General features: G+C 44.5%; 1 protein-coding gene across 5 annotated transcripts in view; it reads right to left on the bottom strand.

Annotated features, from left to right (window-relative positions):
• EVL (Enah/Vasp-like) overlaps window positions 1-8713 on the bottom strand; it is a 189412-nt gene extending 180699 nt beyond the window's left edge. For 2 of the 5 annotated variants that reach the window (XM_015424451.1, XM_015424452.1), the window contains exon 1: window positions 8655-8704. In XM_015424451.1, coding sequence (XP_015279937.1) covers window positions 8655-8677 — 23 coding nt within the window. In that variant the 5' untranslated portion in view covers window positions 8678-8704. Of the gene's footprint in view, window positions 1-8654 lie in introns of all 5 variants that reach the window. The other 3 variants (XM_015424456.1, XM_015424458.1, XM_015424454.1) reach the window with 3 other exon arrangements.
• Between the last annotated feature and the right edge of the window lie 3546 nt (window positions 8714-12259).

The raw sequence follows: 12259 nt of genomic DNA, 5'->3' as shown, positions 1-12259 counted from the left end.
CACACTTTTTAAAATACGTTTGTATTTGAATATGTATTTTGAAAAACTATGCCTTGCACATGAACGCTCATACTTTGAATAAACCTTTGTTGGTCTTAAAAGTGCCAGTGGACTCTAAAAGGGTAGACCTAAAACGCTATGCTTCAGCCCAACACGGCTGACCACCTGGAACTATGTCTATACCTGTGAGTCACCTTGGGCATGCACTGAGCAGAAAGGCCACATACACATTTATTAAGATGCATAAAAATAAATACGATTGCACAAAGAGTGGATTGTGATCCAGACTCAGCTAGCAGTTTCTGCTGACTCCCCCTCTCATGTCATTTCTCAGACTCCCCTAAACTCTCAGAGCATCATTTCAGGAGGTCAGAGGAATGCAGTGGGGGGTGGGGCACAACATTTCCATTTTGCTCATAGAAAATTTAGTCTTGATCCTACCCTATACCCAAACAGGGATCATGCAGTGACCACACACGTACATTTGATAACAGCAACAAATAAGTTCCAGCTACTGCAGCGTGTGTGCGTACTGTATTTCCCTCAGGTCCTAAATCAGAAAGGGTAGTATTCCCCTCTTTCAGAAATAAGAACTGTCTTCTCTGCAAACAGCCAGTTTGCTTTTCCCAACAAACAAGATGCAAAATTTGACTGAGCTGAGAAAGTCATAACAGGGTTGTTTGATATGACAAAAAGCCCGTTAGCCATGACATTCTTTCCCTTGCCTGCCGAAAGATGCCTAAAAACAGAAGATGCTGGAATGTTTGCAAAAGGATTCAAACAACAGGAAACTTTGGGGAGAAACAGTAGATCAGAGGACTTGAAAAAGACAGCACCCTCTTCTGATTTTGTCTGCAGCAGCTCCAATCAGTCTCACAACATTCTGCTCTACCAAAAAGAAGAATGCTTTAATTTGTTGATATCCTCTGAAGTTACCTCTTGTGCGCTGCACCACTAGCTACAGATTGGCACCATCTACTATCACAATGTCTAGCAAACAGTGCTCAAAATAGCATCAGCATCTCAAAGCCCTAGACGTTCTTTGTTTTAAAAACACTCTCGACTATCTCTTTGGCGTTAACACCATTCAGTGACAGCAAACTTAATTCCTTACCTCCCTGAGCTCAGTAATTTTATTCTGAATAAAGGAAGTCTCTTGTCATATGAATATTGAAGGGACATTCCAAAGGTTACAGATCTCCTACATAGTAAATACTTATGAAATACAGAGCACCAGAGATTCGTGGCTCCTTTACAAGAATCTATTTACAGGCTGAAGAGAGGCTACAAGGGCACAGCAGCAAGCACAGAGGCAAACTGGGTGTGCAACTTTGCGCATAAAGAAATCCAATGTGTTTCTTTTCAAATGTGTCTGTCACACACGATGCTTTGGAGGAGAGATTGCAGCATGGCTTGCTAATTGCCACTACCAGTCAAACAACAGGGACCCCCAAGCGTATGTGATATATAGAAATACAAACCGCAAGGGTAGACCATCAAAAAAAGTCACAAATTTCACAAGTTACCAGTAGACATCAGTCTATTGCAACATAATTACAGTCAATCAATAAATAAGGGAACGCGCCTGATATTGGGCTGTAAAATCCAAACCCTATAGCTGTAATTGTACCACGGCATACCATGGCATAGACAGGAAACATGTGAGGACCTTGTTCATATTTCTCATGTGATGACACATCAAACCGCATGTGCCTCGGAGAGCTTTGTGCTCTGCTGATCAACATCTACTGGTAGTCCCTGGCCCAAAAGACATCCGCTTAACCTCAACCAGGGCCAGGTCTTTCTCTGCCCTGGCCCTGGCCATGTTCCCATCTGAGATCAGGGGCCTGCGGGACCTGTTACAATTCCACAGGGCCTATAAAACAGAGCTGGCTGAGGCAGCAGATGTTCAATCCATCCCAGCTTCCCCTGCCCAGAGAAATACATTACCGGACTAATCATCCTGCAGGAGGCATTATGGACGGCCCTGGAGTTCCTATTCTTTGTTTGCTGCCATCTTGCCTTTGACTGATTGTTTTTAACTTGATTCTATTATATGTTTTTTGTTTTTAACTTGATTCTAGTATATGTTTTTGTTATTTATTTATATTCTAAAACTGCTGTGAGCCGCCCTGAGCCCATTTTGGGGATAGGGTGTGATATAAGCCTAACAAGTGCACCTACTCAAGGTCAATGTGCAGGTGCCTCTCTCGTTATGTGCGCTAGATGGATTTTATACCCCACAATGGCAAGGGAGGAAACCTTCATGCCCCCGCAGCACAGTTTAAGAAACAAAAACCCATTAAACACCCTTCAGTAGGGCCAACCAAAATGACACAAAACATTGTGCAAGATTTTGAGATCAATAGAACTCTTCAGCAGGCCACATGTTACAAGTTTAAAAAAAAATAAAGGAGAAAAGCTGATTTTCCAGGTCAGGATCTTAAGACCCTGTCTCATTAGCCTTTGGTGTTAGATGCTGACAGGCTCATTGTTTAATTGCCATTGGTCAGGACAGAGTCCCCAACCTTTTTCAGCCTGTGAGCACCTTTGGAATTCTGAGACAGGGCAGTGGGCACCATCACAAAATGGCCGCCACAGGAGGTGGAGCCTATCAGAAAATATCTGGGAGTGAGGTTATATATAACTAAGAGTAGCTCCTCAACATTTCAGGCAGATGGTCTGTTTAACAGGAAGCCTTTCAATCTGCACAGCCAGTCAGAAGCCCTGCTGGGCAAAAGCCCCACTTAATCTCCATCACTTTCTAAAACCATGCTGGGGGGCCCCGCTGCAGGTGTTAGATGACAGCACTTGCATTCCGGGAAGAAGAAGGTTTGCCCCCTAGTACTTGTGAAAGAGAACTGTCATTATCCAGCAGAGGTTATAAACTGCTGATGATGCGTTGAACTGTTTTGAGTTGAGAGCTGCATGTGGCCACTAGTGGTGTTCTTATGCCTGTGATACATTGATGGCATTTTTATTGTCTGGACACATAGTAAGGAAGCCCTGGACGTACACGGAAAAGAGCCAGGCTCTATGCTACAGCCACATCTGCTCCAGTCCTACAGACAGAGATTCTCATCCGAGGGATCTACAACAAACCTTTTTGGAACTAAAGGATCCACCTGATGGAGTCAAAAAGCTGGCCGAGAGCAAACGGAAGCTTTTGGTGGTCTGTATATCAACAGTGGTTGAGATAAATTTATGAAGGTACACGAGGTATGCCAACTTGAAGTCAAAACGGGCCGTTATTATCTTCTCTATGCAGTCTTTCCCCGGGTTATCCCCATCCTGTCAACAATACATCAGGGTACGAATGATGTCACTGGGTTTTGTATTCACTTTCTTTTTAGAAAAAAGAAGCCCAAAAGTTATATATTCACATTGAGGGGGGGGGGGGATAAAAAGGTAAAGGTTCCCTTGCTCGAAAGCCAGTCGAATCCGACTCTAGGGATGCGGTGCTCATCTCCGTTTCAAAGCCGAAGAGCCAGCGCTGTCCGAAGACGTTTCCTTGGTCATGTGGCTGGCATGACTAAACACCAAGGCGCACGGAACGCTGTTACCTTCCCACCGAAGTGGTCCCTATTTATCTACTTGCAATTTCTTGCTTTCGAACTGCTAGGTTGGCAGGAGCTGGAACTAGAGACAGGAGCTCACCCTGTCTTGCGGCACCCGGGTCTTGAACCGCTGAACTACTGACCTTCCACAGCCTGCAGTTCAGCGTCTTAACCACTTGAGCCACCGCAGCTCCACCGGGGGAGGGGGGATACCCCAATATAATTAACAATTCTGAACTACATATGGGGCTGCCAACCTCCAGGTAGTGGCTATACATCTTATATATTTATTTTATTAGATTTTTACCCCGCTCTCCCAGCAAGGCCGGCTCTTCTGCTATTACAACTCATCTCTAGGTCACACAGATCAGTTCACCGGGAGAAAATGGCTGCTCTGGCAGATGGACTCTATGTCATTATACCTCACTGAAACCCCTCCTCTCCCCAAAACCTGCCCTCCTCAGGCTCTACCCCAAAAATCTCCAGGTATTTCCCAACCTGGAGCTGGCAACCCTTGTTCCACAAACACAAGACGTTGTTTTTCACAGAGTCAGGATGTTGGCTCCTCTGGCCTGGTACCCTCTCTTCCAATTGGTACCAGCTCTCTGGAGTCTCAAGAAGGGGTATCTTTCCCCCATTCCACTGAAGGCACTATAGACCGGATCTTGGGTTAACATACTGATTTCCCTTGGAGAATCAACTTAAATTGGCTTCACAAGTTTACAGTGGCTAAACAATGAAACCACAGGCCGCCTGTAAGATGTAGTATCTATGATAGTCAGTTCTTGACTTTAAAGAGATGCATATGACACGGTAGGGGAACAGAAAAAATCTTTCTGGAGGACTCCATATTTTAAATAATGCAACTGTCACAGGTATTACTAAAAGTCCCTCCTTCACTTCAAACAATCCATAACGGTTACATTTATTGAAGAGCTCATTTAAAAATAAAACCCCAACCCTCTGCTTTGTTAAAGTATTTCAAACACAGGTTCTTCATAAACAGCATGCTGGGAGTTGATACATCCGGCAATGAAATGAGCCATCTTTTAGGAAGAAATCCATTAGCTGTTTGAGGACGCACAGCTATACAGCACAACAGTATAAGGCAGAAAATGAAGTGTGCTGCATCGAATGAAGCTGCAGGGTAGACAGACCGTGATGACCTCATTTGGAAGGGGGCCAATACACTATGGTAGTTAAGCATCCTTACATTCAGAGAATGCAAGGAACCTTCTCATCAGTCCATCCGCTCTAATGTCACACTGCTGCAACAGCTGGTCTGAGCTTTTATTATCTAATCATTTCAACAGCTCTGCAATGTCTTACTCTCTTTACGGGCATCGATTGTCACAATAGTCCTGTAAAGCTGCTCCTAATTCACAGAGGCAGCCAGTCCACAAGCAAGGGCAGGACTTGAATCCGGTTCTCCACGGTTTCCAGACCTGCCCTCTTTTCGTTTAGACAACAGTGGCTTACAATGCCAAAATGCATCATTATTTAAAACAAAGGAATTTAGGAGTGTACAAACAACTCCACGAACCACCAAATCCTCGGGTCTCACAAATCTAGAACTTAAGTCACTTTGGTTTTGTGCAACTACAAACATGCACACCTAGCTCCTAAGGGTGGAGCTACAGGTTTCTTTAGTGAGAGTGCATTTTTTTGCTTAGAAGCAATGGGAAGGAGGAGGCACATGAAAGAGACAATCAGTAAGAAGGAGGAAGGAGGGGTTCCTGATCCTGTTTGCCAGCCCTCCCCTGAAATCCTACCCCATGGCTTTCCCCTCCCTATTTGGGCTTCAGAGGCAGCTAGGAGGAAAATGGGGCCAAACTGGCCAGTAAATGTACTGCAGGGAAAATCATCATTCATCCTTCACCTGCCTATATTCCCCTGCAAATAGTGCCCCCTGCTTTGGTAACGGCAATTCCTGCCTTTGCTCTGTAATAGGTGGTTCTACCCTCAAGGGAACTTCTATTAGTAATAGCCTTATTAGTTGCAATTTCCATTTGTCTAAAGTCTCTGCATCCCCTTGTGTAGGATTATATCAGTGCTTGGAAATAATACAATCAGATGTCCCTGAAGCAACTCAGATAATTTATTGGCTTTAAAACATCACACCCAATTTAAAAAAAATCTTAAAGTCAGCTAAAAATAAAGGAGATTGTACTATCTTAAACTGAACCAAATTATTTAACTAACGGCATTGGTGCTCAGAATCCTGACCTGGACAGTCCAGGTTAGCCCGATCTGCAGGTCTTGGAAGCTAAGCAAAGTTAGCCCTGGTTAGTACTTGGATGGGAGACCACCAAGGAAGTCAAGGGTTTCTACGCAAAGGGAAGCAATGGCAAATCATCCTGGAACTTCTCTTGCCTTGAAAAGCATATGGGTCGCCAAAAGTCAGCTGTGACTTGATGGCAAACAACACCCCCCCCCCCAATTGTTTCAGGACAATTTATAGCCAGTTGAGCTTGTGAGGAAAGTGGCCCAAGCCAGTCGGAAGCTTCATGAGCCCTGCCTTGTTTTGAGATTTTCAGAAATGTAACTTGAGTCTATTACCAACCCAGCTGTGGAGTTTAGGATAAGCTACAAAAGGTCTGTAGTTCGGCAGTTCAAGACCCTAGTGCCACATGATGGAGTGAGCTCCCGTCTCTGGACCCAGCTCCTGCCAACCTAGCAGTTTGAAAGCAAGAAATTGCAAGTAGATAAATAGGTACTGCTTCAGTGGGAAGGTAACAGCGTTCTGTGCACCTCAGTGTTTAGTCATGCCGGCCACATGACCACAGAAACATCTTCAGACAGCGCTGGCTCTTCAGCTTGGAAATGGAGATGAGCACCACCCCCTAGAGTTGGATTCGACTAGCTTTTGAGCAAGGGAAACCTTTACCTTTACTTTACAAAAGGTTAATACATTAGAAGTTCCCAGTTCCTTCAATGGGTTGTTAAAATCTCTGTATCTGCAGTTGTTCCTTGTGGGCCTGTATATTTAAGGCTGTATCTGAAATGTATTTAAAAACTATGCTTGTGTTACCATCTGTTCAAGTATTTCATACTCTTCCTTTATGGATGATGAAGAATTCTGAGTGGCTTAAAAACTTTCATATTGTTACAGAACCCAAAGCCTTACTTTGATTCTTTGGTATGTCCTATTTTCTCAGAGCATCAAGGCAGCACAGGTGTATATGCCTAGCCTAGGAAGTAGGTAGCAGCTACTGTTTCCAAAATAAACCTCCCCAACACAGGTATGGCAAATATGTAAGGAATTCTGAAGCTTCAGCCCAAAAATATATCTTGCTCAAAGGCTTACTTTGACTGAGGAGGTCTTTACATGAAAGGAAATGGCCAACACCATGGCCTGAAAGATGTGTTTGCTTGCCCTCCACTTGTGTGTGTGTGTGTGTGTGTGTGTGGCCTGATGAACAGTTCTGGAGAACTTGTGCAACTGGTTGTGTTATTTTGATTGGTCTGAATTACTATAAACTATTGTAATGTATGGATTTTGTTAATGGGAAACTATCCAGGCTTGCCTTTTTGCAAGCTGACATGTCAAACGAATTTTATTTTTAGTGACAACCCGATTAGAATATCGTTGAGAATTCAAAAATCACTTTTGCATCACCCAGTCCGCTTCTGGGCAGGGCAATGACTTATGCAAAAAAAAAAAGGACAGCAGATTTGCAGCTGAACTTGGTGACACACTAATTGGCCACTTCATGACTTGTGAGCTCTTGACAATGCTACAGCAACTGCAGTTGCAACCCTGCACCAGCTTCTGATAAAAATCCTCCTCTTCCTACAGGGACGGCACTCTCCCACACTCCACAAGCAAGCTCAAGCTCCTTCTATTTTTCACCCTGCATTTTCCAAAAAACCATCACTTGCTTCCCAAGAAGATGGAATTGCTGTTAGGAGCCTTTGCTTCAGGATCAGCACCAGCCCAGCCAACAAAGATGCTACCAATCTTAACATCCGATAGTTTTAAAGATGCTTAAAATGGGGGGGGGGGGGGGGGAGGAATGTTATTAACTCAATGCCAGTGAGCAAATCCAGTAATTCCCCCTCAATCAGGTTACCTGTTCTGGTAAACAATCCCCTTCTCTCAAATATATACGTAATCTTCAAGTCAGCTTTTTTACAGAACGTCATTACTGAAACACTATAAAACGTAGGCATGAAACCTCTAGAGATGGTTATGATATTTTCACAATTTTAACATTAAAAGAGTGGGGGGGGAGTGAAAGACCACTGAAGGTCAGACAACTTAACAGATCCGTGTACTGTTTCGTGGCTGCTCAAAATTGCCTTTACTGTGATTCATTTATATTTAGCAGATCATCAAGACTACAGGTGTGTGTGGGGGAAAGAGTTATAAAACAACTGCCAGACACAACACTCCCTCCAAAGTCAGCACTTGGAGCACAATATTTAATCCAAAAGACAGTCTTCCTGCACAGCAGCCTCCACGGCACTTTAAAAAAAATTGGTCAAAATAAAATACCTGCAGTCTAACATCGAGAGCATTCTATTTTTACAAGGCGGTTTTGACCAAATCCTGCATCTCGCATCCTCCCAAGCAACAGACATGTATGCTCTGTGTGCAACAAACCTCCCCCCAGCCTAATCTCATGTATGATCTGCACATCAATATTTTGCCCCTTAACTACTGTAATCTGCATTCCTTCTAGAGGAGAAGCATCTGCCACGCACCTAAAAATAGCAAAAATATACTTTTTTTCATTTTCCTGACGGAACAGCAGGTTTTTATATTTATAACTCGAGACAGTTGCTTGCAGCTCCAAACAGTGATTTCGGGAAAAAAACCCCAATCCCAGAAAGGCATAAGAAGCTCTTACACATCTGTAGCTATTGTTTACCTGCAGCTCATCCCGGACACACCCACCTCCCAAATACCACAGAAGGGGTGAGATTTTGGTACGACGGGAAAAGCCCCCTCCCTTGCATCTCGAAAAACCTTCTTGCAACCGCCTGACATTACACAGCAAAATTTGCGCAAAAGAGAGAGAGAGAGAGAGAGAGAGAGAGAGAGAGAGAGAGAGAGAGAGAGAAGCATGCCGATGTCTGAAACACGGAGCCTACCTGAATTCTTCGAATGCATACATGGCCTAGGAGATAAGACGGAGAGGCCTTCAAGTCTGCAAAAATACCCTTCCTAAGGCACAGGAGAAACATTTAGCTGGTCGAAACCACAGGCATCAACGGGCAGCAGTAGGTTGGAAAGATTCTGGACGGGGGGGGGGGGGAGGGGGGGGAAGGGGGTCTGCAGATAACTGGCCTGCAGCCCTGCAGCTCTCAGCCAGCTGCTGACAAGCAGCAGCTCGCAGGGAAAGGCGATAGAATACCATGTGATCATTCCAGCAAGTCTGATTAATGCAGCAGACTCCGATAATACAGGCTGATATCTTTATTATTCCAGCCAAATCAGGGCCATACGTACAAGAACCCGACACGCACACAGCAGTTAACACCACTGATCCTTGATTCGGAAAGGTGGGGGGAGTTAAAAAATAGCAAACAGTGAATTTGTTCATAGAACAAGAAGGAAGACAGGCTGAAGGACAGGATGATGCTGATGTTTCAACAGGATAAATTCAGGACTTTTTTTGTGGTGGTACGCGACGGTACCGAGCACCGGCAGCTTTCAGGGAGGCCCTTCCAAGCAAGTGTGGGGGGGGGGGGGGGGTTGGTGGAAATTGGTACAACCTTATATATGAATAGTGGCAATTTTTTGAAAAGGAAAAAAAAAGGTCTGGATAAATTTATTAAGGCCCTGAAAATTCAAGCTACAATCTAGACTATAATAAAATAATTTAATTCACATGCCCTGATTTATCACTATTTGGATTCCCCCATTCATAAAGCATAGAATGACAACTACAAACCACACCTTCCAAAGAAGCCACAACCACCAACGAAGAACACCTGATGTCCCATAAGGCTATCCTTACTACAAACAAGTCCAACCACAATAAATTTGCCTCCCTCTAAAAATATATATATTTTCCAAAGCATCCAATTATTACTGAAAATTCTGGCTCTTAATGATTAACATGGGGTGGAATCACACTGGCGTAAATCAGACCCTGTGAGTTGAATGAGGCCGAACAGGAAAAAAACCCATTTCAAAGGAAGCGGGGAGTGAAATAGAGCTGAGGAAAGTTGAAGGTGTCAGGGATTGAAGCATGTGACTGGAGATGCTTGGGCTGCCTAGCAACAGCTCAAGGAACGATGCGGAACATTCTAGGTCAGAAGACACCATGGGGTCATGGGAACAAATGGGAAACTCCACTAAACATGAACACCTTTATTTTCAAGGCTCATTACTGAAGCCGTGAAAGAACCAAACAGATCAGAAAGGACAGGAAAGGGAGGTGGGCTGGTAATCGGAAGCGATGTTTAATACGATGATTTAAAAAAAAAAAGAATGGACAACATATTATATAATCTGGAGCATGGTGAGTAAGATATGCAACACTCCTGGAATATCTCCAATCAAAAAGGTACCAGCTGTTCCCAAAAAATTCTGAGTTTTTAAGGATGTTTGGCTGTTTAGGGAACGACAGCTCATACTCAACCATAAAATTACTCAGAGACCACCTGTTCCCAACCTGCCAGTTGGTTGAGATTGGCTACAAAGGGCTTACTACACAGTCCACCACGGACTGTAGCAAGGTGGGTGGGTACCAGAAACAGAGCTGTCTCTTTGGTAGTCTCAGGACTACGGAAATGCCTGCCCTGTATTGGTTCACCCAGCTCCAAGATGAGAACATTCTCCCCCAGCCAGGTGTTTTTTGCTGAACTGGATTATTACTGAATGGGGTCTCTGTCTGTTCTTTCTCGCCCTCCCCTTGTATTAGACTTTGATAAGATTGCCAGCCTCTAGGTGGTAGCTAGAGATCTCCCACTATTACAACTAATTTCCAGGCGAAAGAGATCAGTTCACCAGGAGAGAAAATGGCTGCTTTGGAAGGTGGACTCTACAGCATTATATCCCACTGATGAAGTCCCTCCCCTCCCCCAAACCCCACCCTCTTCAGGCTCCACCCCCCAAATCTCCAGGTATTGCCCAACCTGGAGCTGGCAACCTGAGATTTTGATGCTGGTTTTATGATGGCCGAGAACATTGTCATATGGGCAGGGAGAGAGTTTTGCTGGTTTTAATCTAACTTTTATTTTATTAAAATATTTATATCCCGTTCTTCCTCTGCAAGGGGACTCAAGTGGCTCAGTGGCAGAGCATCTGCTTTACACGCAGAAGGTCCTAGGTACAATCCCTAGAACATCCAGATGAACGGTGATGCGAAATACCTCTGCCTGAGACACTGGTCAGACACTGCCAATAAGAACAGACAATACTGACTTTGGTAGACCAGTGACCTGACTCACGATAAGACAGCTTCATGTGTTCATTCAGTTCACAGCAGGCATGGCCTGTTTATTATAGTTTTTGTTTATTTTAACATTGGTTGGGGGCCGCCCTGAGATGGATATGCGAAAAGGAAGAGTATGAATATTCTAATAAATAAACGTTTATTTGAATTATAGTTAGTGACAGAACTGGTAAGGAAGCAACTGATGGCCCCTCTGCAACAACCAGTTACCATTGCCTAATATCCCCTTAACCCAGGGTCCCCCACAACTTGGCACACATGGGCACCAGGGTGCCCACTAGGGCTTTCATGGGCACCTACCAAGCTTTTCAAAAAGTGGGTGGAGGCTAGGGTTGCCAGCCCCCAGTTGGGATGTCCCCGCCATGATGATGTCACTTGTGGAGGGAAGCTCTGGTATTTTGGGCAAAACTCTGTAGTAACCATAGAGTTTTGTCCAAAATACCAGAGCATTACCGAGTGAAATCATCACGTTGGGGATGTCGTGTGTGGCAATGCTGCCCTGCCTCCCCCCGGAAAGCTCCTTCCTACCCCCCACCAGCGAGAGCCTAGGACCTGGCAACACAAGTGGGGGCATTTTCAGGCAGAGCTTGTTGGCTGCCCTCTTTCAAATGAAACAATTTTCCTTTGGAGAATCAGGAAGAATGGTAAGCACCTGGGCTTTCCTTAGTCTACTTCAGGATGTCCTTCTTCCCAGGAGCTGTGAGGAGGGAAATCTTCCTTTTTGCTTCCTCCTGAGACAGCCATTTAGAGATGTGATGTGGTAGCTTAAAAGGGCAAATGCAATTTTGGGCTGTATCAACAGAAATGTAGTGCCCAGATCACGCGAAGTGATGGTATCACTTTACTCTGCTCTGGTTAGACCTCACATATAGCACTGGGTTCAGTTTGGGGCACCACAATTTAAGAATGATATAGACAAGCTGGTACGTGCCCAGAGGAGGGCAACGAAGATGGTGAGTGGTCTGGAGACCAAGTCCTATGAGGAAAAGTTGAAGGAGCTGGGTATGTTTAGCCTGAAGAGGAGACGACTAAGAGGCAATATGATAACCATCTTCAAATATTTGAAGGGCTGTCATATAAAGAATGGTGCAGAGTTGTTTTCTGTTGCCCCAGAAGGTTGGGCCAGAACCAATGGGTTGAAATTAAATCAAAAGGTTTTTGGCTAAACATTAGGAAGAACTTCCTGACAATTAGAGCTGTTTCCTTGGAAGGTGGTGGGCTCTCCTTCTTTGGAGGTTTTAAAAAAGAGGCTAGGTGGCCATCTGACAGCAATGCTGATTCTGTGAACTTAGG

The sequence above is a fragment of the Gekko japonicus genome, unplaced genomic scaffold, assembly GCF_001447785.1.
Source record: "Gekko japonicus isolate JY-2015 unplaced genomic scaffold, Gekko_japonicus_V1.1 scaffold44, whole genome shotgun sequence".
Classification (NCBI taxonomy): domain Eukaryota; kingdom Metazoa; phylum Chordata; class Lepidosauria; order Squamata; family Gekkonidae; genus Gekko; species Gekko japonicus.
Note: the sequence above shows the minus strand (reverse complement) of the source record. Positions and strands in the feature narration are given on the sequence as shown.